We start from the raw sequence: 25,180 nt of genomic DNA, 5'->3' as shown, positions 1-25,180 counted from the left end.
TACTGAAGATTTGTTGATTTTTTTGCGAGAAATCCGGTGATAGCGCTATGAAGCCTTTTCAAAATTAAATTATTATTAATGATTACAAGCTCAAGTATGAAAACATGTAAGCAAGAAATCTTCCAAAATTATTTAGCTTTTCAATATTTATGCCTATTTTGGTTTTGGGGTTGACAACCACTGAGATCAAAGTTTGGAAAATTGTGCCAAAATGTCATAAAAAGATATCTATGATATTCATCATATTGTACCAAAATTTGGATAGACATCTGAATTTTCAAGGTGATCTCGTGATAAACATACTTTTAAATACAAAGACAAAATGACAATACTTCAGTGATAGATTTTTTACTTTTAATAATAATCAAAACAATTGTCAACATGATTTCAATGAATATTAAAGAAAATTGAGGACAATGAAATTAAGATGTACTTTACTTTCCATCTGAACAAAGTGCAAGGAACTTTGTGAATGATGAATATTGCTAATAATAATACATGTCTGATATACATGCAATGTGGGTAAATTTTCTACATAAACTGCTGTATAATACTGGGAAAACTTTGCCCTTCACTTGTATAATCCATAATCGCCCACTCTTAGTTTTTGCCTTTCCCATTTGATAAGTTTACTATCATTATTATGTTTTGTTACTACTGCTCGCTGTAATGATAACTTCGCCCTCATAACAAAGGGTGAAAAATAAACTGCGGTGGAAAATTTCTTGGTACACAGTATATCAAATTTTGGTGAAAATTAATAATCAAAAGGTTTCCTTTTCTAGCTGACAAAAATCGGAACTTTGTATTTTTGATGGAACTCTTGAAATAAGATATAACCCATTAATCAAAATATAATTATCTTGACATGCAATAGCCATGAGAGGCATGGCCCCCAAGCTAAAATCCTAATAAATTTCGACAATTTGTACGAACCAGGTGGCAACTAAAAGGCCTACAAGCTAGCTAGGTGGACACTTTGCTTGAGCAGGCTCATTTGTTTGCTTTTTCTAGTAGCCTTGTGTTTACGACACATTTCTATTTCAACTATTTATAGACTTTCTTTGTTGAACTACAATTATTTATGGCATTTGGGACATATGTATTCATCAAAATCTTTCTCGGTATATCAGAAACACATTAAAAATTACTTTCAGCTTGAAGATAAATATAGAAATGTTGCTTTAAGATATCAGGACACAGTGATCAATCTGCAATTTATTTTCATGGGTCCTTTTCAACTGTATTGCTAAAAACAATGGGTGCCACAATGTTAAATTTAAGTATTTCCAGAAATGCTACGAGTCCCATCAAATTCTAGGACTCGGGACTCAAATGTAGATTAATCACTGATGTCGGCATACATGGTATATACTTAGTCCATACCGGTTTCTGAGAACTAAGGAAACTACAGTAGAAATGGCCTGATCCTAAGTATAAAGGGCATGTCTTGGATACACATGGACAATGGATCATATTGCACAACACACCTACATATATAATTATGAACTTCATTATGAATTCATTTTTATAGAAAAATAAGATTTTTTTCATGAGGTGTTTTTCCCAGATTCCAGATTTGTGAAAACCATGGTCATCACATCATAAATGCAAATAAACATGATATTTAACCCAAGATTTTACCCCAGGGGATAGATTTTTTTCTTAAAACCTGTCTTAAAACAAATATCACCTACTCTGTAACAATAATACTCACTTTTAGCATAACTTCATCTGGTGGATTTTTCAGTGTTGAGCACACAAAAAAAACTACCTGGTACATGAAAATTAAAGCTAGCTTTTGTTGTGTATACATATATTTTTAAAAGGCTAAAACTGCACCCTCAAACGAAATGCAATTTTTTCTTGACAAATTATGAAGGGCCACATAGTACACTTTATGATGTAATATTACAGGAGTTATTCATTGTTTAAAAATATCACCACCGTACACTACTGTACACTGCTACCTAAATGATTATAACAATACATTCAAAGAAAATGATAAGCATGCAAGTTCCTGTACCCACTGACTTTCAACTAATTATATGTATAAGCAGCTCTCAAGTCTGACATGTCCTTACGCAGGTTTTGGTCCAACACATTTGCAAAAGAGCATTGTTCCTTGCTATTCCTTGGATTACCAGAAATTTCATCATAATGTCATGTATACATCTTGGGGTAATGAAAAATTAGCCCAGGTACATTGTACACATCATATTCAAATTACGAAGATTTTCATCCAATTTCACACAAATCAAAGTCTGGTAAAGGCAATCGCCAGAAATTGTAGCAAGTAAATTCACATTTTTCAGTTTGACATTCAGCTAAATGTTCATTGCTTGAAACCATCTCAATCTCTGAAGCATCACCATCCACTTTGTATGGGACTGCTGAGCCAATCTCCTCCTAAAGTAAAAGAAGACGAATTTGTTTAAAAACTAGAACAGGTTTAGAAAACAATACACCTAAACAATCAATATTTCATCAGTATAAGCATCTAGTATCATATATCAGATGTACAATACAGATGAAAAGATACATTACTGATAACTATAAGTCACTATTTAAAGTAAAGCTTATGAGCCATTTGATAATTTGCCATTAAGTTATTAGGAAGGCGAAGGTGAAAGTAAGAATGGACAGAATGTGGAAGGCAGGGAAAGCGATTGAACAGGCAGAATCAAGGCTCCAACATAGTGATATCATCGGAACAGTGGCATCTGGTAGACAGGGACTGGGTACAACATCTAGAGACAGCTGGAAAGGTGCAAAAGGGAAAAGGAGCAGAGAGATGGTTCAGAAAGAATTAAGATCAATGGAGAAGAAAGATAGGCAATCAAGGGCAGTTGCAGTGAGAAAGCCAGACAGCTGGATGTCCTGGGAGGGAGCTAGAAAGCAGATTTTAAAACGGAGAGACATTTGGTCCATGGAAACAGTGACGTTAAGGATTAGGCTGAGTGCAGAGTATGATGTCTTATCCAGCCCAACAAATCTGCAAAACATGGGCACTTACTGATGACCAAACGTGCAAACTTTGTGGAAGAAACAGTAATCTCAAACATGTGCTTGCATCTTGTCAAGCGGCTTTTGGAGATGGTCGATCCACTGTCCTGGAAATCATTGCAGATTCCTTTGAAAGAAAGGGAGGTTATTGTATTTGTTTAGGCAGAGATCGGTGTCACAACTTTGCGTCCTGACTTTGGTCATCTGGTAACGGACAACAATGCAGGTCGTAATCCTGGAGCTGGCTATACCATGGGAGGAAAGAGGGACCTCATGAAAGGAAGATGGCCAAATATAAAGATCTGGTCAGGATCTAACACGAAAAGGGCTGGCAGACATCTCATAGGTATCTCATAGGTAAGACATCAATGGAAAGCCTGTGGCTTGTAGTGATGTTATTAATCGGCATTTCATTTATTGATTGGTTGATGATGGAGTGCGCGAAGAATGGCATACAATGTATGAAATTAAATGTATCTTAGACGTCTAATTGTCGCAATAGTATTAATTTATATTTACACATCGTAGATTAAAACGACGGATAAAATTTGTGTGCATGATCTTTCCAGTGCACGTTTAACCTATTTTTAAAAATTTCAAACTTTTGGCATTAACCACTTCAGCTGATAAATTGTTCCAATTTGTGACTACACGATTGAGCGGCATTGTTTCTTAAATAGCTTTAGCTGGTGACCACTAGTTTATACTATGTGGACATGTTGCATGCATATACACATATGCTATACTCAATACTGTCTGATATGGGTCACAGCACACATAAACATGTATGTTTATGTGTGCTGTGACCCATATTAGTATAGCATATGTGTATATTAGACATTTGTAACATGCTTATGTGTTCTGTGACTCAAATCAGTATAGCATTTGTGTATTTTAGACATTTGTAGCGAACACATGTGGTGCATGACTGGCTTGCAGAGGGTTTGTGGGGCACTCGTTATGGAGAGCAATCAATGGAAGTAAACTGATAACCTTTATTGACGTTTTTCTTCTCTTTGCTTCCGCTTCACATGCCACGTCCTTGTCAACCATCATCTCGGTGTCATGTTTTCGTTTGTTTGTGGTCGACTTTTGCACGTGGTATTGTTTACGTTTCAAAATTGAGTCTGACAAAGGTTTCTCAAAAATATTAATTTCTTCATTGCGTGGAATTTTGCAGAACGGCTCCCCTTCTGAACCGAGTGACTGGATATTGTGCTTCATTCTGAAGTACTGGCACAAACGATATGGAATGTGTACATCAGTCTTAGTCACAAAACATCCTTTTCAAATGCAAGGCGGGCTTCCATCATTTCCATATGTCGTGAAGACGCTTCTGAACATTATGATTTTTAGGTGTGTTCAGTTCAAACGTCTATCGGACTAGGACCTAGTATTAATACGTACTATATAAAACGTGTCCCGTCCCGTCATTTATTTCCGGTAATAATATTACATTAGCAAACACATCTTTCACTGCAAGCAGTAAAGTCAGGCGAGTAACTGCCTTAACGCAGGTGAATACAGCATTTTTTTCAACAATAGAAAGCCTGCAATTACATATGTAGCGTAGGCCTACTGAATGCACGGAATTAGACTAAGTCCGTGCTGAATGTGTTGCCATAAATTATGTATGATGATATAAACCGCAATTAAAAACATGATTTTATTATAGAAAGGAAAGCTTATATTTTTTATTAATTCTTTCTTACCATTTACCCTCTGGAAAATGGTCATATCAGACAGATAAATCTCAAAGTCTTCCGCCTTCGGGCTTAGCCTTGGGTGAGTCTTTTGATATATGAAAACCACGCGTCGTGGAACTACTAGTGAAAATATGAAAAGAGCCATATGTATAAGTCACACACATATATATAAATAAATATAGTTACCAGTTATTGATATTCGTCAAGGAAAAAACAATAATATTTTGTTGGGATTATAACAACATCTTTTTTTTGGTTGTTAATACAAAGGAAATTTAATTTTTAAGACGTGGGTGTCAGTGAACAGATAGTCCATCTTGATCTCCCGCCATTAATGATGAGACAACTTTGCGGAAATACTATGTACGTGTTGTGACGTCAACTTTAGAAAAATGTACACTCAGTGCTATTATGACGTACACACTTAACAATGACTGGTAGTTTTATTTAGCATGAAAGAAAAAATCTGTTCTTGGTCCCAATGGAAAGCTATATATATAGCTATACAGCAATATAATTATATTCCAAAAATTAACAATTCCTGTTGATTGAAAAAAAAAAATTGTAAATTAACCTATGAAGCCAATGAGATATCTCATAAAACTTCATGACGTATCTATCCTATTCTGGTCCCTTCCGAAGCAGACCATCTGCCTACATTATCTTACAAACGCAGACTACCAATTTTTGATTTCTCAGTATCGATTGAACTTCGGAATACAACAGTGTGTAGATCTGCCCATACTAAAAACAATCGATTCTTTTCTTATGTTCGGTTTCCCCCCTCGTCCTCGATATTTGTCGTTGGTGAACCAACCGTTGGTGCGTAATAGGGTATTGAAGCTTTGCAAATTATCAACGCAGGATCATTAGTCCTTCATTGAATTAAAATCTTGATCGACAATTATGTTAAATGTGCACGCGATATCTATTTCAGGAGAGTAACAAGCAGAATAAATATACCATGAAGTGTAAATCACAACTCCAAGTCTAAGTGGTGTGTATTTAACGGGTTCAGCATCTCACCACCACCTCTATCCACCCCATACCACCACCACCACCACCACCACCTACCCTCTCATATACAAAGAGGCAGTTCAAAGGAAAAGAAAACCAGAATGGTTCACCTGTGTACATACTCTGCCACACCCTTCCACATCCAATATACAGTAAAACCTCGTTACACTGCCACCATTTCCCAAAACAACAAAAAACTATTAAAAAAAAGAGCAGGACCAGGGTCACTCAACATGTTTTAGTAGAAGAGTAGTGGATTCTTGGAACTACCTTTCCAACTCAGTAGAAGAAGCCCCATCTCTTAACTGTTTTAAATCTCGTTTAAACACTTTTTGGAAAAATATACCGTCCAAGTTTTATCCCAGTTTTTATGCTTCACAACCGGTTAACAGTATGCTACCAAACCAAGATGCGCATACATTAGCTACTTCAAGCTAACAACAGTGTCGACGAAGAGGTAGGTTAAAGGTAAAAGATTGGCGATACAGAGGGGTTTGGCGATAAATTGAGGGAAATATATATATATGTAGGATTTCGTAAGAAAAGAAGAAAAGGGAACATTGAAATAGTTTTGCAATAAACGAAATGGCAAATGAAACGATGGGCATTATTTCGAGATTTTTATTGAATATATGTTGTATAAAAATTATTTATTCGAAGTTATTGCGGTCTAATAACTTGTGTAACTAAATTTGAGGTCTGGTTAGAGACGATTCAAATGAAATGAAAACAAGATACAATAAAGTCAAACTTAACTCACACCTAACGCATCTTCCCCTACATTTTGACGTTTTCCACGATGACTTAATTTAGATATGAGTCTGAAATCGTGAGTTTGAAGCAAGACTATGTAAACGATGTTATTTGAATTTGAATGAGAAAAGTGTATAAGAAAAAGGTTCGCTCACTCGTGAATCTGAATGAGAAACAGTTCTTTCAACTCGTGATAAAGTTATCAATTCATTAACATCATGATAACTAGTTCTAGTTAGCATGTACAGGCTGTCAGATAATAAAAGATAATCTGTAAATGTATAGCTTGAATTCAGACTCTTTTATTATATAATCACAATAGGTCTTCGCTAACGCTGACATCACCATGCTGAACAATATAGCTACATGGTTGCTCATATGTTATCTATAGAGCTACCATCCATAGTTTTGAAATTTACGCATTACTGCCGCGATATCAACTATCATTATTAGATAAAACTATCACCGTTATGTCCTCAAACAGAAGTTAGATATTGTATAAAGGTTCTGTGTATGTTTTCTTTAAAATTATGTGTCATCTGTGTGTTGTTGGGTTTGTGTATGTGTGTGTGTTTTTTTTACTTCCTATTAACAGCAATGGTCATTTAAGGACGTGCTTGGTTTTGGTGGTGTAAGGAAGCCAGGGTGCCTGGAGAAAAACAACCGACCTGCGGATATTACCTATAGCGACTACCCAACGTGGGTCTCGAAACCGTGACCGATTGGTGGAAGGCCAGACTGGCCCTCGTCTCTAGAATATTGAATTAGTTATTAGTTGGATGTCTGATTCTAGATTTGACCAGACCCTAAGTTCTAAACTAGGGGAGATAAACTAGTAGTAAAATGCAGTCGAGGAATTCTTCATACAACTTGGGGGCTGGCAGTCAGTCTAGTGGAAGGCGACTAGCCAGGTGCCTTATTTAGCTACTCGGCCATCGAGGCCCTGGCAAATTAAATCGGTATCCTTATTAACCTACAGACACATTCTATGGAGGATATCCAACAAGTTATTATTGATTAAATTTCTTATCCAACAGAGTCAGCGTATGCGAGAGCTTGTAATTATTAGGATTAAATGGCACCACGTGAAGTAGGTATAAGCATAAAAAAATGAAATATAACGACCGAATTCAAAAGTTTTGAAGTCGGTCGTTATATCTTATATTTTCTATAGTTACCTACTTCACATGGGCATTTAATCTCTTATATTATACAACTTAATTGATATACAATACATGAAAAAGAAACGTTGCAACAAATCACTAAAATTTAATCATGCTCTTGTAAATTAATTTATCGTGTTACTGTACATGGTATTAATAGATAGGATCTTACATGATTTTCCATTTAATATAAGAGTTACAAAACGAGTCTTAAAAATCGTTTTAGCGAAATGAAATGAAAAATCTGTCAAACATTTCATATAAAACGAAAACGAATGTAAAATTCCTATGAAAAAGAGACGTTTATTTATCCAACTGTTCAATTATTAACCAAAATTCAAAATTTAATCCTGCTCTTATAAATACGTTTACGTTGTACACTGTACACATGCGGGATTTTACCTGGGTTTTCATTTCTCTTTTACGGATTTATGAACAGCGAGTTTAAATAAATGATTTTATCGAGCCTCTTGCGAACTAAGAAAATTTAGCGAAAGTAAAATCCTTTTTTATCATAGCAATCGTGTCATTCTTGAGGTCTGAACAGCCTACATTTTTTTTGCTCTATATCTTCAATTATGACGTCATGATATAGTATGGAAGTCTGTGACGTCAAGGTATAGTATGGAAGAATGTTACGTCATTATTAAGATTATAATTGATGACGTCACAATATTTAATGAATTACCAAGATTTTGTTTTGGTATATACGGTATATACCGTATATACGGTATATACCGTATATACCAAAACAAAATCTTGGGCATTCTTTATAATTTAATTTTAAAAAAGTAGACAAACACGTTGTAAATGCACAGTTAAATTTAATTTAATTTTTACGTAAACTAAACAATTGCGCTAAAAAAAAGCTGCGTTGTAATTTTGCATTCTGAAGTGTAAAAAGTAGTTCCGTCATCAGTTGTTTGTTTTTCTTTTTAGTTAGATACGATATATACCAAAAAAAAACTATTATGGGGGAGATAGGCAAAATTTAATTATATCACATTACATGAATTAATACTCGCAAAAAATGTATTAGCTGAACTTAGCGAAATCTTAATAAACATTATTTTTGTAATTTGCATGAATCGTCTAGATAATTTGCCACGACTTTTACCAGTACAGTTTATCAGTGTACCACAAACCCCTCATTGACTACAGTATATAGTCTGTGTGTATATTGTGAAATTCTAGAAGAAGACCCAGTCCAGTTCCGCTTCACGGTAGTCTAGTGGTAGGACGCCGGGCTCTTGACCGAAGGGTTGCGGGTTCGAGTCACGCCACGGCACTGCGTTGAATCTTTTAGCAAGATATTTAACTCTGCTTGTTCCAATCTACTCAGCTGTAACTGAGTAAGTGGTTGGGCAGTGCTGGAATTGTTGAATGCTAACTGTGAGCGCCGAAATGGCAACACCGGCTGTATGCTCCCCATGGAGTTGAGAAAGATATTGGCTGGTCGCAAATGCCACGAATAATAATTTGTGAACCGCTTTGAGACGACCTACGAAATAGGTTGTGATAAAGCGGCATTTAAGAACCCCGAATTATTATTATCATTATTACATTCCTCCCCCCTTTAACAAGGTTTTCGACCCCGAAGACACACTAACCACCTTCTGGTTCTATAGGAAAAGACTTATATAGGCTTAGCCTGTTGTCTTACCCTTGGTTAATGCATGTACTGTTATATTTCTTATGTAGTTCTTGTAATTGTTTGTTTAAAAAAAAATTTGATTTAAAATAAACCTCCACTACACATCCCTGCCTAATGTAACAGGAGCGGGGAAATGCACGGCCAGACCGGGGTTCGAACCCTAGTTGGCAATCAACCCAGTCATGTTCCGCTACAACTGTATGCATACATTTAGAGTTATCTCCCCTATAAATGATTACCATTATCCAGAGACGTACTATATATACGTCTCTGCAATATCTTATTATATCTCAAACGTTAATTTTCTTATCCATTTACCAACAAGATTATCATTTTTTTAGATGTCATTCAGCGCATTAAAAATGTAATGATAATGCAAACTTCTTCAGTCAGAGATCTATATATAACATGTGATCAGAGACGTAATATCAATATAATGTCAATTTTGCTAATACGTAATAAATAAATGTCACACTTATGACAATTTTCATACAAACATTCCGTTTACTTTACTTTTTTCGTATTCATTCTTTTCTTCCTTTTTTAATATATTGCGTTTTTCCAAAAGTAACCTAACGTTCCGTTCAATAATTTAAGTTTGGGCGATATTTTTCATAAATAAAGAGTAATTAGGTGTCAAGTTTTAATAACATGATTTAATTTAAGTTTATTGGATCATATGGATCTTCATTGTCGTAATTTCCACGTTTATGGCTCCAAAAATTTTGCCAACACACATTTCAAGAATAGACTATATCTTATTGCAGGCGACAGAGAACGATAGATTATGGAACAAACTATAGAGCAAAACTTTGCACGCATGCGCACAAACTTCTTCGCCATGTTTCCTTGATCATAACATTGCCATCCTAAAGAAACTTTTTGTTTAATTTTGAGGATGTCTTAACTGCAACTGTCTCTGCTGATTCGTAATTCCAAATGAATTTACCACGAACGGACCAGCCATGGCGTGTTTAGAAAATCTGAAACAGGACATACGGATCCTGGAGAGCACTTTCCCTAGACAAAACGAACGGTTTCAGATTCTGACAGTCTCGGTTGACGAGATATCTTGTCGATTTATCGACAGAAATGGTGACAAACATCGTATTCACGGCAATATTACGGTGAGAAAATTTAATATTCAACTGGCAAATATATGTTAATTATTCACTAGCAGACACTCATTATGAGGGGGTTATAACAGCTGGTAAATAATATCCTTTCATCCAGATCTTTGTTCCCACAAACAATGCAGGGGATGTCGTCTGTGTATTAAGTTAACGGTGTTAAGTAGCATACCCAATAAATGATCACCGTATTTAGATTACTACAAATGTTCACATTTGTCGTTCATAGAATACCATGGGTACCGAACAAATATATTTGAACCTAGTGAAATATATTGGTTTTCGGTTCTTTTTTTAGGCAGTATCAAACGGAAGTGACATGATGAAGTCATCCCTTTAGGATCACGATCTTCCTATCCACATGTAATTTACTTGGGAATATGTATAATCGAGAATATTACTATATTGAATTGTTGATCTGTGAATATATAATCCCAATGAAAATGTTATTGACGAAATCACTGTGTGCAGTTGTTATTTTTAACATTCAAAATTGGTACCCTCATTTTTGTAATTTCATCCTGAGTGGTGATCATATCATATCGTGGTGATCATATCATTCAATTTATTCTTAGTAATAACAATATTTTATCATATCGTATGTATACATTTTCCTGGATCTTGATGATGACAAATGTATGTTCCGTTACATGTAGCATTATTGTGCACTGTGCAGTAACTAATAGATAGTCGATATCTTACTATAATCATAATTAATTTCCTGGTAAGTCCTTTGACATATACTATATTGGCAGATAATACTGAAATTTTTGAACCCTGACAAAATAGTTGAACTGAAAACATTGTGGCGATGCTGTTATATTTTATCATATATATGAAGTACATCATGAATATTGTTTAAAATTTTGTTTTAGGAGACATATCCACAGATGGCTCCAATGTGGTACATAGACGATGATGATAGCTACATCAGTGCTGCAATCCAAGAACTGGAGAGAGCCCCACCTACCAAAAATAACGTAATACATCATATATAACACGTAAAATCCTGGTATTTCAGAGTAGTGGGTCATTTTCTGCAATATTTAGTCAATATCAAACAAGAGGGGCTGTTCTATGTAAAATATAAAAGACTATTGGAACACGGAGGGGTCAATTTCAGTTTTGGGGGGTCAATGGCCCCCTTCAGGATTATCCCTGTACTATAACCTGCACATGTACTGTATGTGTAGTTACTTGGTAATGAAAAGTCTGTTACACTAGTTAGTTTTTAAGGCACAATAAACTAAATATAGAACAGTAACTTCCATACACATGGCCGAGTGGTTAAGGCGTCTGACCGTCCAAGATCACTAGCCCTCTATAGCTACCTCTGGGTTGCTGGTTTGAGGCCTGCATTAGCTAGGCAGTAACCTTTGTACAATCGGTTTGATGACATCACAGTGATAGTTTTTTCCTTGTCTAGGACGTAAAACACAAATAAACAAACATAATAAATTGTTTTACCTATTCAACATGAAGGGCTTGTTTTAGATAATTACAGCTATAGGAATTGCCACATATAATGCAGTTGTATTCCTTACTGATCATATTATGATGCACAGGGTAAGTAGATTTTTACATCAGCCAAGTGAAATATTTCAATATTTATTACAAACTTATACGTTGAAATAATGGATTTTTTCAAAATCTGTCTGCAGGCTAGTACTCTGAATATGAAGCAAGCTTTGATTTGCTTACTGATATCTGAGTGATAATTGTAAGTGTCACACACATTTTGCAGGTGATGGTAATTGCTTAGCAATGTTTTTTCAAAATTCTGTATTTTGTAGATTTTGCAACAAGTGAAGATGTTGGTAACAACACTTTGTCGCCTGAATGAAGTCCCTGTACCTGAGGCCATGTCCCACATAGACCATGCACTAACAGAAAGGGTATTTGCATTTTAAATAGCTTCTTCAAATTCCCAATGAGATCAGCTGAACCAATGAGTTGTGATTAACTTGTTTAGAAGTTGACACTTTTAAACCAAAATGTATTAGAACATATAACATTTTATTCACAGTAGCTTTTTCACTGAAATCGCTGTTGTCTTTGCAAGCTAAATTGTGTTGTAAGAGAGAGAAAATGCTGGTTCTGTTCTTTTGCTAGTAAATTATCTAAGGAATAGCTTTCTGTTTTGGTCAGGTTATGAGGTGGAAACTCCAGTTGATCTTCAAGAGCAAATTATCATCGATGGCTTGGCTTTGCCATCTTTGATATGTACACTTACATTGATATGTACACTTACTCTGATACATAAATTTACTCGTGCTCAACTGGAGTTTCCACATCATAACCTAACCAAAACAGAAAGCTATTCCTTAAATATTTACAGTATTTTTCTGTATATTGTTTATAACTATTTCACTCAGTAGTCTAATCAGCAGACACAAATTTCATTTCAAATCAGATGAATGTTTGGTCGGATTAGTTAAAGCTGCAGCCTGAAATTTGCATTTATATAAGTCTTGGTTAACTCTGCCCACATCTACTGTTGATGATGTCATACATTTTTTCTTGTTCGCTGAGAATTAACATAGCTACTCCGCACACATGTATTGTTGTAGACGTGTCACATTCTATGGTCAGGCTTTCAGAAGTTAATTCCAGTTGGCGGGAACCATGGTTATTGAGTGAATATCAGTGTAGACTGCAGACTGTAAAATTAATATATTGTGATACATGTTCTAGGAGTGATAATGTGCTGTTATATTTATTGTCAGCAGCAAAGTGAAACATTTGATCATGACAGTTGTCTCACACTCAGTTGGTTTGGTGAGGTGAATCTTTAACATATAAATCTGCACTCAATGATATTCTGGTACTGAAGAACATTTTCTGCAATAATAATTTACCTTGGCATCATATACTATCAATATCGGTTGTTGATTGATACGACTAAAAATATATGAATTAATTAATATGACAAAAATTACATTGTGGTTGTCTTTTGAATGAAGAATTGCACATGTCAAATTGAATTAACAGGGCATGGTGATTTCTGATGAGGACGAGGATGACGAAGACGAGGAACAGGAAGTAGAAGATGATGATGGAGAGGAGGAAGTTTGTCACGACGACATGGAGGAAGATCCTCAAAAGTAATTTACCAGCTCTAGATGAAACATAACTTAGTCATTAGTTTAATCCTGCTTTAGTCCTGATGACTGCTCAGAATGATGGAATATTTGCGTTGTAAGAGGAAATTTTGATGGATTGTGATTTGAAATCCATATATTATGTTATCATTATTAAAGCGTGTGACATCATCAAATGTAGCATTATTACTAAGCAAGAACAGCCAGGGGAGAATACTGCATTGTACTTTCGTTACTTTTTTCTCTGTTTTAATAGTGACCAGAGAATGAAGGCGGAGGTAGCTGGTATTGACACAGACAATTTAATGGTATTGGAACGACTGAGACAGAATCAAAGACAAGATTATCTCAAGGTATGTCAGGTACCAGTACAGTAGATTAATTGTTTATGGAAGCAGTGCCACAACACACCTAGAGTGTATCACGATATAATGCAATACGGAAAGTATGTGTTGCAATATGTATACATACTTATCCGAAATATTATGAAAAGAAAAAGGCTCTCAATTTAAAAAATAATTGTCGTAATGTTACCAAACTGAATTATATTATATATGGTTCACACTGATTAAATTTTCATTAAAGCATACAGTGGTCATGAAATTCCAACTGATTCCCTCCATTAATGATAACTTGTGTTTTTACTTATTGGAATAAGAATGCTTGGTGTTAACAACTGGCAGATATGTAGATATAACCTTTTTAAAAATATTGCAATGTAAGACGGTATGCCTGTGTATTGCCATATACCAAAATATTGTGCCAGCCTTAGTTTATGTTAGTCCGAATTATTCTGACATTTTATCGAAAGATCTATTCTTTATGCACAAGATGAACATACATAACATGCCTCAAACAACCAATACAATCACTAAAAACATATTTTTTCAAACTTACTCTGTTTTACTTTACGTTTTTGATAGCCCCGCCTTCTAATGCCACATGACTATAAAATCTTGGCGGCCTACGTCATAACGTTGGGAAATACCTTCGGTAACGTTAGAACTCGTCAAGTCATGTGACATAGCTCATGCCCTAATTTCCATTAAAAACATGGGTTGGTACAGAAAACATTGAAAAATACTGTTTGTAATGATCTTTGAAACATGTTATTGATACCACCTAGTGCATGAAATTAGATCTTTCGATCCATGTGCGACATGTGTGTGAAAGTGACGATTTGTTCCTAAAATATCTATTTGAAGAGCGACCCTGGCGCGGGTCGCTTATTTCCCGCATATTATAGAGGGCCGGAGTTCTGACGTTAATCGACGCCAGTCTGATATAAAAAAAAGTCGATACTTGGACATTATCGAGATCCCTACCCTATAACCATGTATGAATTGCTCGCCATCAAGAGACCAATCATGATACATGTATTATAAATTGACTCTTGGGTCTCGCCCACCCCTAGGGACTTCACTTTGAAACAATTGATATTCCCACCCCATAACCACAAATACCATTGCTGGGTATCAAGAGAGGAACGCAATTATGATATCAGTATTCACTCTTGGATCTGGCCCCATCCCTAGGGACATAATTTCTGGGCCAAACTTTGAAATGTTTGAGATCCCTAACCCATAGCATTATATAACACTGCTAAAGATCCAGGTGAGCCTCTAGTTGTGGTATTGTTAGTTCTATTGGAAATTGAAATGAACCAAACCCATGAATCTGATTGGTTTTGCCCTTTAGATATCTGATATTTCTGTTTTAATTAGGGTTCTGTGTCAGGGTCCGTGCAGGCTACAGATCGTCTGATGAAAGAGTTACGGGATATTTATCGCTCAGACAGTTTTAAAAAAGGTAAGTAACAGACATCTTAGTCATCAGAAATCTGTAGTTCACGTTTTTGACAACAAGAGGTGACTAGTTCGTGATCAATAGCAGATTAAATGCTTGCATCTTTCCTTTTAATAAACAACGTAAGTTACATAAAATACTGTAGTAATTTTGAAATAATTGAGATGAAGTTTATTGCCAGATGGCACTGGGTGTTATAAGTAAGTTCACGATCTGTTGTTTCACTAAATATTATGTTGATTTTATATTAATTTAATATTTTTTCCCGCTGTAACATTATCATTTTCTATTCTTTTTTTTGCAGGAATTTACACAGTTGATCTAGTCAATGATTCACTTTATGAATGGAGTATAAAGTTAAAAAAGTGAGTTGATATCTCTGCATCTGTAATACTCCTTTAATCTGTTAAAATCTTTCATAAACTGACACATTGAGTTAAATATGCACACAGGCAAAAAGTTAGGTATCAAAGGTACCAGCAGAAACACCTTAAAACTACAGGTGATTAACTGTTCACAACTCTCAGATGAAGCCTTATAGAATAATACCACCAGTGAGTGAATTAGATTTTAACCATTGTGTTTTTGAAGATTCAAAAAGCTATGTGTATTATAAATTGCACTACTTACATTTTGTGTAATTTTGTTACAGTCCAAAAATAAGTCAGAATGATGTATGTATGTGATCATTTTAGATTAAGATAAATTGCATTAAAATTTTATTTATTCCTGTTCATTTAGAGTCGATCCAGATAGCTCTTTGTACACTGATCTTCAAACCTTCAAGGAAAAGGAAGGCAGGGACCATATTCTTCTTAATTTTACTTTTAAGGTATGATACAGGACACACTATCTCAGATCAACAGACATTTCAACAATTTCTGCAGTCTGTCCGAATGTAATTGGTTTCTCAAATTTCTAGGTTGAGAACAAAATATTCGGTTCATTTTCACATGTCTTAGGTCATTATATGCTGATTGAGTTGTCCCGAGAAAAAAACCTAATTTGATAAAAATGTTGCCTTGGTTCCATTATTCATGTCTGTGAAGAAAAAGTGCATAATGTCAATAATTCAGAAGGAAAATTAAGACATCAGAGGTTGGGAATCTTTTCAAATCATTTTCTGAAGCTTGCCAGATTTATCATGGTCAGAAGCAGCATTGCACTCTTCGCTGCATGTTTGTGATACAAGACAATGTAGCAGCTATAACAATACATTGTTACACTTAAAGTCAAAACAGCAAAATTATAGGGCCCTGCATTGGAGATGCCCTATAGTACCCACAGTGTCTGTCAGTCTGTCTGTTGGTCCGTCCGTCTCTCTGTCCAAAGGGTCTCTTAATAAAAAATTAATTGAGGGGGACGTTGTCCTTTGAATTATGTAGAAATCCGTAAGACTAATCTTTTTTGAAATTTGATGAAGTGATACACAATGAAATGTAGATGTGTAATCAGGGTTTACAAATTTCTTAGGTCAAGGTCACTGATGCTAAAACTTTTTGCCTTAAAGGTCATATCAATCTTATCTTCCAAAACATTAACTGTATTCCCCTTAACTATTTAAACATTTAATGGTATGAAATGTTATGAAATCAGGACAACTACCCTTCCGAGCCGCCATTTGTACGAGTGATAACCCCTGTATTACAAGGAGGCTATGTGCTGGGAGGAGGGGCCATCTGTATGGAGCTTCTGACACGACAGGTAAACAATTGATCATCATGAAGGTGTGGTAGTTCTGACTTACCATTATATATTTGTATAGGAACGGGGGTAGATTTTATTGTCTGTTTGTATAAAAACTGGTATTCATGAATTTCAATCACACATCTATGACCAAGTATTAAACAAGGCGTAGCTGAATGGAGTCATTTCGGTACATATATAACAACTATTGTACAGCGTAGCCGAAATCAAAATCGATTTTGTGGACAACTCGTACACATTTTACACTTTTGAGTGCATACGCTTCACTTGTCATTTGTCTGATGAAGGTGACAGTGTACATATAGTACTAGTCATCGAAACGTCACATAGAAAATGTTATTGGTTGTGTAAAAAAGAACTTTTCATAATTCATACTTACCAACCCGAAGAAAGAAAAAAATGTATTTTCTAGAGTCATATAAGTGTAAGGATGAATGATTTTGTTGTTGCTTCCATTTATAACCAATATGAAGATATAGTGTGTTCGCAGCAAAACATAGTTTGTGCTTCTTTTTCATGAAACCTTTTCGAATATAAATGTTTTAAATGGAAATAATAACATAATGATTATTAAGATTTTGATGAAACTTGCTATGTTATATATAAGTTTAACTGAAATTCCTTGCTGAAGTTTGATGCTTAACCAGACTCGTGCAGGTTTAGTTGAGCTGTTGTGATCTGATAGATTATAGATATAAATGTCATCTTAAAAGAAATATATTGATTTTCATGGAACTCTCCTGGTATCCTATCTCAATCAAAGTCCCGCAATAAGTTTGATGCATGGCGATACTCATAGATATTGATGAGGCTGCTGCAGTCTGATTGGCTGATTTCAAGATATCTTTTGCAAAATAATATTACATATTGTAGTGAAATTTGCCATGTATAATATATTTATAATCTTAAGTCCGTCGCTACAGCTCAATGCCCATCCAAATTTGCTTGAAACTACGTATACAGTGATCCCATCAAATTCAGCACAGCTAATTATATTGCGTTCTAATCCTTCATCATGGGTAAATTGTTATCAGCTATCATTTAGCCTAAACAGATTCAGGCAACACATCTTCTTCTGTTGAATTCCTGCTGATTTGGTCATTATTTAATTTATTATGCTAAAAAAAACAAAAAAAAAACATCTGAAAATGTCTTTGGGGTATTCCAAAAGTAATAGGCAATTTTGAAAACTCCATAAATATCATGGAAAATTATTTTCAACTGTTCAAAGTAATGAAATTTAAAAAATTGGTCCAACTAGAAGTTTATTTTAGATACTGAACTGATGATCTTTTTGAAAACCATTCGCCACCACAGCGATATTTGATGAACAAATTATTGGAATAATGTCGGAATCACAGTGGTATCTGTGGCAGATGAAAAAAACGTTCTGAAGAGTAATGATACACAATTGATATCTTTATTAGAAAAATACAGATGATGAAAATGCTAATGGTAACTTATTTATTATGAAGTGATGATCTTTGGTCTGCTTATTCCTCCATTGTTATGCATTATGTAGTGTTTGAGTAAAATGTATATTGTGGAGCGAAATTTATTATTTTTGGTGTAAATATTTTTGTGAAAAATCCTGTTTCTTTAGATGCTCTGAGATTTTCGTTGGAACGTAAAAGTGCTCAAATTAACAATTTAACTTGTGATTTACATCTTGTTATAAGTAAGAACTACCGTAAATACTCGTGTGATTTGCACACTTTTTTTTGAGAAATTTAATGCTCAAAGTGGGGGGTGCGCAAAATACACAAGTGTAATTAAGCAATTTCAATTGGTAACTTACTCTTCTTTGATGATAGATCCATGTGTGTATTTTGTACCGACAGGGGTGGAGCATAGTATACAGTATGGAGTCGGTTATCATGCAGATTGCAGCAACACTTGTGAAAGGGAAAGCTAGAATCCAGTTTTCTGCGTCAAAGGTATGACACGTAAATCTGCTTTATACCGTTTGGTGACACTATGGCTATAAATGGGTTTATTTGTATGCTACTGTAGTAAATGCATATTATATGTGTAATGTTTACATTTGCTCTGCATCCTTCCACTGCAAAGCATTCAGAAGGCAAATGTTGTTATGAGACAATTTTATATGTAATTTTATATGTAGGTTCCCCTTGGTCCCTAGGCTGTGCAGGGCAACTTTTGAGACTGATCAGATAAACAAAATGGCTCGAGGAAGAACTAAACAGACATTTTTCATATTGCAATGATCGATTCTATTTCTTTTACATTAAGTACAGTACTAGTAAATATGTGAAATGACAAACTCACTTTGAAGGTTGGCTTTCATCCGCATCAGTATTAAGTTTAGATCAAAAGTTACCTCAAGGTGCATTTACTGTTAACACGACTCGATCAAACAGAGTAGAGAAAAGAAGAGAAAAGATCGAACTGACAAAGAACTAATGAAGATGGTACAATGGTGGGTGACAATATCCCTCTAGGATCTCTTGTTATTAATGAAGGGATTTTCATCTTTTCATCAAACTTCTTCTAGAGCATCTTTGGGAAAAGAATAATTTTTTTTGTGTCTTACCCACCAAAACAGATTTACATGCAGTTCATCTTGCAACTTTGTTTCTCGTACTTCTTTGATAATTAAACCTGTATGGTACTCAGCAGGTTTTAAATTGAAAATAAAATACCAGGTGAGCTATTAAGGCCCCTGGGCCTCTTGTTTATATAATGTCAGTGTAATATGTGATTGTATAAATATTTCATGCATCATAATAATTCTCGACTTAAACAAATATTCAAAGTAGAAGTTTAAAATAGGATTCGTCTATACAATACTAATAGCTACTGTTTCTGTTCTTTGTATTTGGTTATTGACAGCAATTTTAAGACTTTAAGGTTTCTTTTCAGAATCAGTACAGTCTAGCTAGAGCCCAACAGTCTTTCAAATCTTTAGTGAAGATTCATGAAAAAAATGGTAAGTAATCTGTTATGGTTTACAAATAACACTTGGTTGCAAGCATTTATTCAGAATTCAGTCTTTAGTAAAAGAGGCCTAACAATGATTTGATTTCCAAGGAAGAAGGTTGGACTATTGTAATAATTCTGCAGATTCACTGTGATACATATTTTTTTTCCTGAAAGCGTTCCACAAAACAGGATTTTGAGTCTGTAAATAACATATTTGAAGGTTACTCTATAATTGATGACACATTATAAAGGTGCACAAGAATTGATGACACATTATAAAGGTACACAAGAATTGACAACACATTTGAAAGATGTAAAAGGATTGACGATACATTTGAAATTTACACAAGAATGTATGACACATTTCAAAGGCACACAAGTATTGATGACATATTTTGAAGGTACACAAATTGATGACTAGTTTTAAATGTATACACACATTAATGCCTGTCTGGTTATTCGGAATAACTAGAAATATTTAAATTAGTATTACTGTTTGCTCTTACAGGATGGTTCACTCCTCCAAAAGAAGATGGTTAAGAAGTACTTATGGCTGGGTTTTTTTCTGTGACATTTAAAATCATCAACATGCTGAGACTTTCCTAACGGAGAATCACCTTTGTTGCCTACTTTGCAGTACATTGTGTCCATGTACTGATGAACATTCTAGAACGCATTTCTTGGAGAAATGGATTCATCGTCATATGCAGCATCAGTCAGTTTTCTTCTCGTCAGCTGAGTATGTTTGATGTACCCACATCAGTCACCCGTGAACCTGGCTACATCAGTGTTTATAGAAGACAGTCTGCACCAATACAGACTTAATTAGTATTGTAAGCCAGACCCTGAATCCTCAAATACAGACTCCAGATTGTTTGTTCCTCATATTGCAAAGCCTATATTTATTGATATGTAGTTAGGTACACTTAGAAGTTTCGACCATGTCTTATCAACAGGAACGCTTTTGTAAGGTTAGCTTTAGTTGTCATATGTGTAGCATATCATAAGAATAATAGGCTAAACTGCGGGCATTGATCACTAAAAGATTTGAACGTAATTAAGATATTTGGAGAGGTGTGATTTTGATGTAACAAAACTATCCATTTGAAGGAGACAAAAAATGGGGAAATTAAAGCTCATAGAAAGTATATTACAGAATTAGTTTTTCGAACAGTTGCTATGTACTTACCAAAAAGTGATATGTACATTATAACATTTTTGCATATAAACAAAGTTACATGTGTCAAATAAAAACATCTTCCCCTGAATATTTCTTTTTTCCTGAGATTGAGTGTGTTTTTTTTATCTGCATTGGTTTTTCTGCTGTTGCCAATTCATGGTTGTTCTTGTGATGTGCTACACAATAAATTGTACGGAGGGTTTGAAAACTGCACTAGGCAATCGTAAGGTTGTAAGAGCGGGAGATTGTGAATAAAAAATAATTTGCGACAGGTGAAATAAGCGATTTTATGGTGAATGTGTAAATTGTGTGTGTCAGCGGATCGTAAGTAAGTGAGTCAGCATATTGTATATTGTTTTTGTATGAGAATTTACATGTTTATGTCATGCCAGACAGATTATATTATCGTAGCTGACATTTCCAGGTTAGGAGTTTTGGATGGAATTCTAGTCTTGAACTTGTTCATCTCCATTTGAATGATATTCATCTTCCACATGGTATATATTGAATTATTTGAGACTTCCTACAGATTTTTTTCATTTTTTTTTGTTCACTTTTGTTTTCATTCATTTCTTCTTAACTTGCACAAAATTTAACAATATGACGGCTCAAATTTCATATCCATCATCAATACAAAGAACTAAGTGTAAGTTCTTGGTATCATACCTTGACGATTACAATTGGTTGATCACATTTTAATGTTTTAAACAATTTCTTAACTTCTGTATAATAAACTTACTTGTAATGGACGGAAAAGATAATATCTGGATAATGTAGAAAAATATGTCAAATTGACAATCCGTTAACAGCTAACACTTGTGTGACTTAATGTGGGCTGCCAGAAGAGCTTTATTGCCCTGCCAAAAATGGTTCGGGTGGTTGGACCACTGTTAATCATTTATGAAATAATGAAAGACCAATTTGGAAGCCTGGGCAGTCAATGTTACCGAAGAGTTTTTTTGCCTCCCAGAAATGGTTTGGGTGGTCAAACATTCATGAAATGGGGATGGACCAAGTTTTGAGGACGAGTGAAGACGAGTATTAACATTTACAGGCCTGCTCAGGTTTGAAAGTGTAAAGGGATATAACTCCTGAAACATTAAGTTCATGTGATATTCAGTGATTTGCAAACTCTAAATGGAGAATGTATCTCTCAGTAAATAATGCAATTCTTTTTGTCTGGTACATGATGATTAGGCATACAGCTGTTAACAAAGGTCAGCATAGTAAAGCAAATAATGTAATTTTCTAATTTTCCCTTTTAACCCAATTTTCTGTTTTATTTAATATCTTAAGTGACTTCTTATCATAAGCATACTTTTAGTTGCATTCATTTCCATTATAATATATCAAAAGAAATTCTCGTTTACTCCATTTGTTGAGTTTAGAAACAATGTTTTCTGCTGATTTGAGAACAAGACATCATACACTGTGAAATTGGTGAAATTGGTGAAATATGTCATGTTATTCTGTTGTTATATGCATATATGGTATTGCTGTTGAATGAAAATCTACCTATTTTGATGCTGGAATCCAGGTAAACAGCACATTGTAAGACAACATTAATGTACTAAATTGGTTGTCAAAAGCAGTTTGAAATATGTATATTGACACTTTTTTGTGGATTTACAAATGTAATACATGTCCATTTAACAAAAAACCCATGAAGTAGTGATTGAGCTTCTATGAAAAATTTCACACATCCATGCTTGTATACACAGGGGCTTGTGCTTTCTCTTTGTAATACACGTGTACTTGGGATGTGTTTATAACTGTTGTTCAACAAACACATGTATTTTCTGCTCCAATAGTTTCACTAGATGCATGAAAAAAATTATACTGCTCCAATAGTTTCACTAGATACATGAAAATCTCACAAACAATAGCCCAACATTCATAGGAAATACATTTTTTGAAGGTTTCACACCAGGAAGTATTATTTTAAGTACCTAACTGATGGCGTTGCTAAAATGAGAGTTTTGGAAATGTTTGATGGTTTTCGATCCACTTGTGTGCTATGTTTCTGCACACTAGAAATGTTGGGGCTAACGCTTTCTTACCTTCACTGCACTCCTGGAATATATAGTGACGAAATTGAAGGCTTCAACATTTGGATGATAGAAATAGATACATGCATTTGATACTTTGATGTACATGGAAAGGATCAAACTTCAGCTTTATGGTAAAAGTGACTGACTTTGAAGTTGAATGTTCTCACCGGACAGGTATCATCCCAGTGACTGGCCAATTATTTTACCTAAAGCTAATGAAATAGCTAACTGTATTCCTTGATTTTACCATGACATATTCCAGGTGTGCAGAGAGCATTGGTGAGCGTAACCGAAGGGATTTTGAGGTTGACCAAACTGCCACATGCAACATTTTTCATGCATGGTAATTTGTAAATGGCTGAACTATTTTTATGACACAATTTGAATGTATAGTTTAAAAAAAAGATATAGAAAACCTGAATACAAAATGTTTAAGGTTGGAGATATTTCTTAGCAGAGGTCTTCACTGGAGTCGCCATAATTACGAATGAGATTTTGAAAAATAGTGCATCACTATATGGGAAATCACAATTATATTGTTTGTTTGGACATGTACTGACATCTTCACAAGTAGCTGACAGCAGAACTATAGGGAATCTTTTGACAATCACAACTGTTGTCTTGTAATTTATTGTGTGCAAAAGCTGACTTTCGTTTTTAAAGGATTGGATAACAGTTTTTAACAATGGTTCTTCTAAGAAATATGACCCCAAACAGTTGTACTGCCTCACCTCCTGTTTTTAGTAATCATGTATACCACTTGTGTAAGTGATTCTTTGAGCTATTTGTTAATTAATGTCTTGTGTCACGGGCAACAGAAGCTGCTGACATTAATATGTTATATACGAATTGTACCACTGAAACAGAAGTCAATAAATTAAATAAAAGAATTTAGTTTTGAATTATTTTTAAAAAATATTCCATCTATTTTTTCTCATATAGGTCCTGGTAACACAAGAAAAGACTAACCTCTGTTGATATCAAAGCAAATAACCAGTCCTAAAAGGCAAATATAGACCTGCAAATTCAGTGTCTCTTTTTAGCTCACCTGGCCGAAGGGCCAAGTGAGCTTATGGCATGGTGCGGCGTCTGTTGTCCCTCCGTCCATCATCCGTCTGGCGTCAACTTTTTACTTTAAACAAATTCTTCTCAGTAACCAAAAGGCCTAGGGTGATGATATTTGGCCAGAAGCATGCTGGGATGAAGGGCTACCAAGTTTGTTTAAATAAATGACCTCAACTTATATTCAAGGTAACTGGGGTCAAATATGTTTAAATTCTTTAAACAACTTCTTCTGAATAACCGAGAGGCCTAGTGTGCTTGAATTTGGCCAGTAACATGCTGGATAAAGGGCTACCAAGTTTGTTCAAATAAATGACCTTGACTTATATTCATGAAATCAAGATCACAGGGGTCAAATATGTTCAAAACATTGAAACAACTTCTTATGAATAAACCAAAGGCCTACTGTGCTTAAATTTGGCCAGTAACATGCTCGGATGAAGGGCTCCCAAGTTTGTTCAAATGAATGACCTTGACATATATTCAAGGTCACATGGGTCAACTATGTTTAAAACCTTTGAATGACTTCTTAATAATCAAAAGGCCAAGGGTGATGATACTTGGCCTTTAATATGCTGGGATGAAGTTTGTTCAAATGAATGAACATGCCCATATTCAAGGTCACAGCAGTCAATATATGTTAAAATCTTTAAATAATTTATTCTGTATAACCAAAAGTTCCAGGGTAATGGTATTTTGCTAGAAGCATGCTGGGAAGGAAGACTATAAACTCTGTTCAACCTAATGTCCTTGTTCGACATTCAAGGTCACGGGCGTCATATGTTTAAATCTTTTAATTGGTTCTTATGAATCAAAACTGATCAATATTCTGCCTGTAGTTGTATTTTAGTCCACTTTTAAGATTACAAGTGTGAGATTAATACCAGGTGAGCGATTCAGG

The 25,180-nt window shown here is 34.8% G+C and overlaps 1 protein-coding gene across 1 annotated transcript; it reads left to right on the top strand.

The window, feature by feature from the left end:
- Positions 1–10,128: 10,128 nt before the first annotated feature.
- Positions 10,129–24,107, top strand: LOC110454215 (ubiquitin-conjugating enzyme E2 Q2-like). The gene is made up of 12 exons (XM_021503609.1): positions 10,129–10,426; positions 11,305–11,409; positions 12,223–12,324; positions 13,421–13,533; positions 13,787–13,883; positions 15,255–15,339; positions 15,641–15,701; positions 16,078–16,168; positions 16,933–17,040; positions 18,885–18,980; positions 19,927–19,993; positions 20,495–24,107. Exons 1-12 carry the CDS (start codon positions 10,265–10,267, stop codon positions 20,524–20,526), a joined length of 1,119 nt encoding a protein of 372 aa, XP_021359284.1. The 5' UTR covers positions 10,129–10,264; the 3' UTR covers positions 20,527–24,107.
- Positions 24,108–25,180: the final 1,073 nt, after the last annotated feature.

This window comes from Mizuhopecten yessoensis, unplaced genomic scaffold, assembly GCF_002113885.1.
Source record: "Mizuhopecten yessoensis strain PY_sf001 unplaced genomic scaffold, ASM211388v2 scaffold7725, whole genome shotgun sequence".
Classification (NCBI taxonomy): Eukaryota; Metazoa; Mollusca; class Bivalvia; order Pectinida; family Pectinidae; genus Mizuhopecten; species Mizuhopecten yessoensis.
This window is presented reverse-complemented; position numbering and strand designations above follow the sequence as displayed.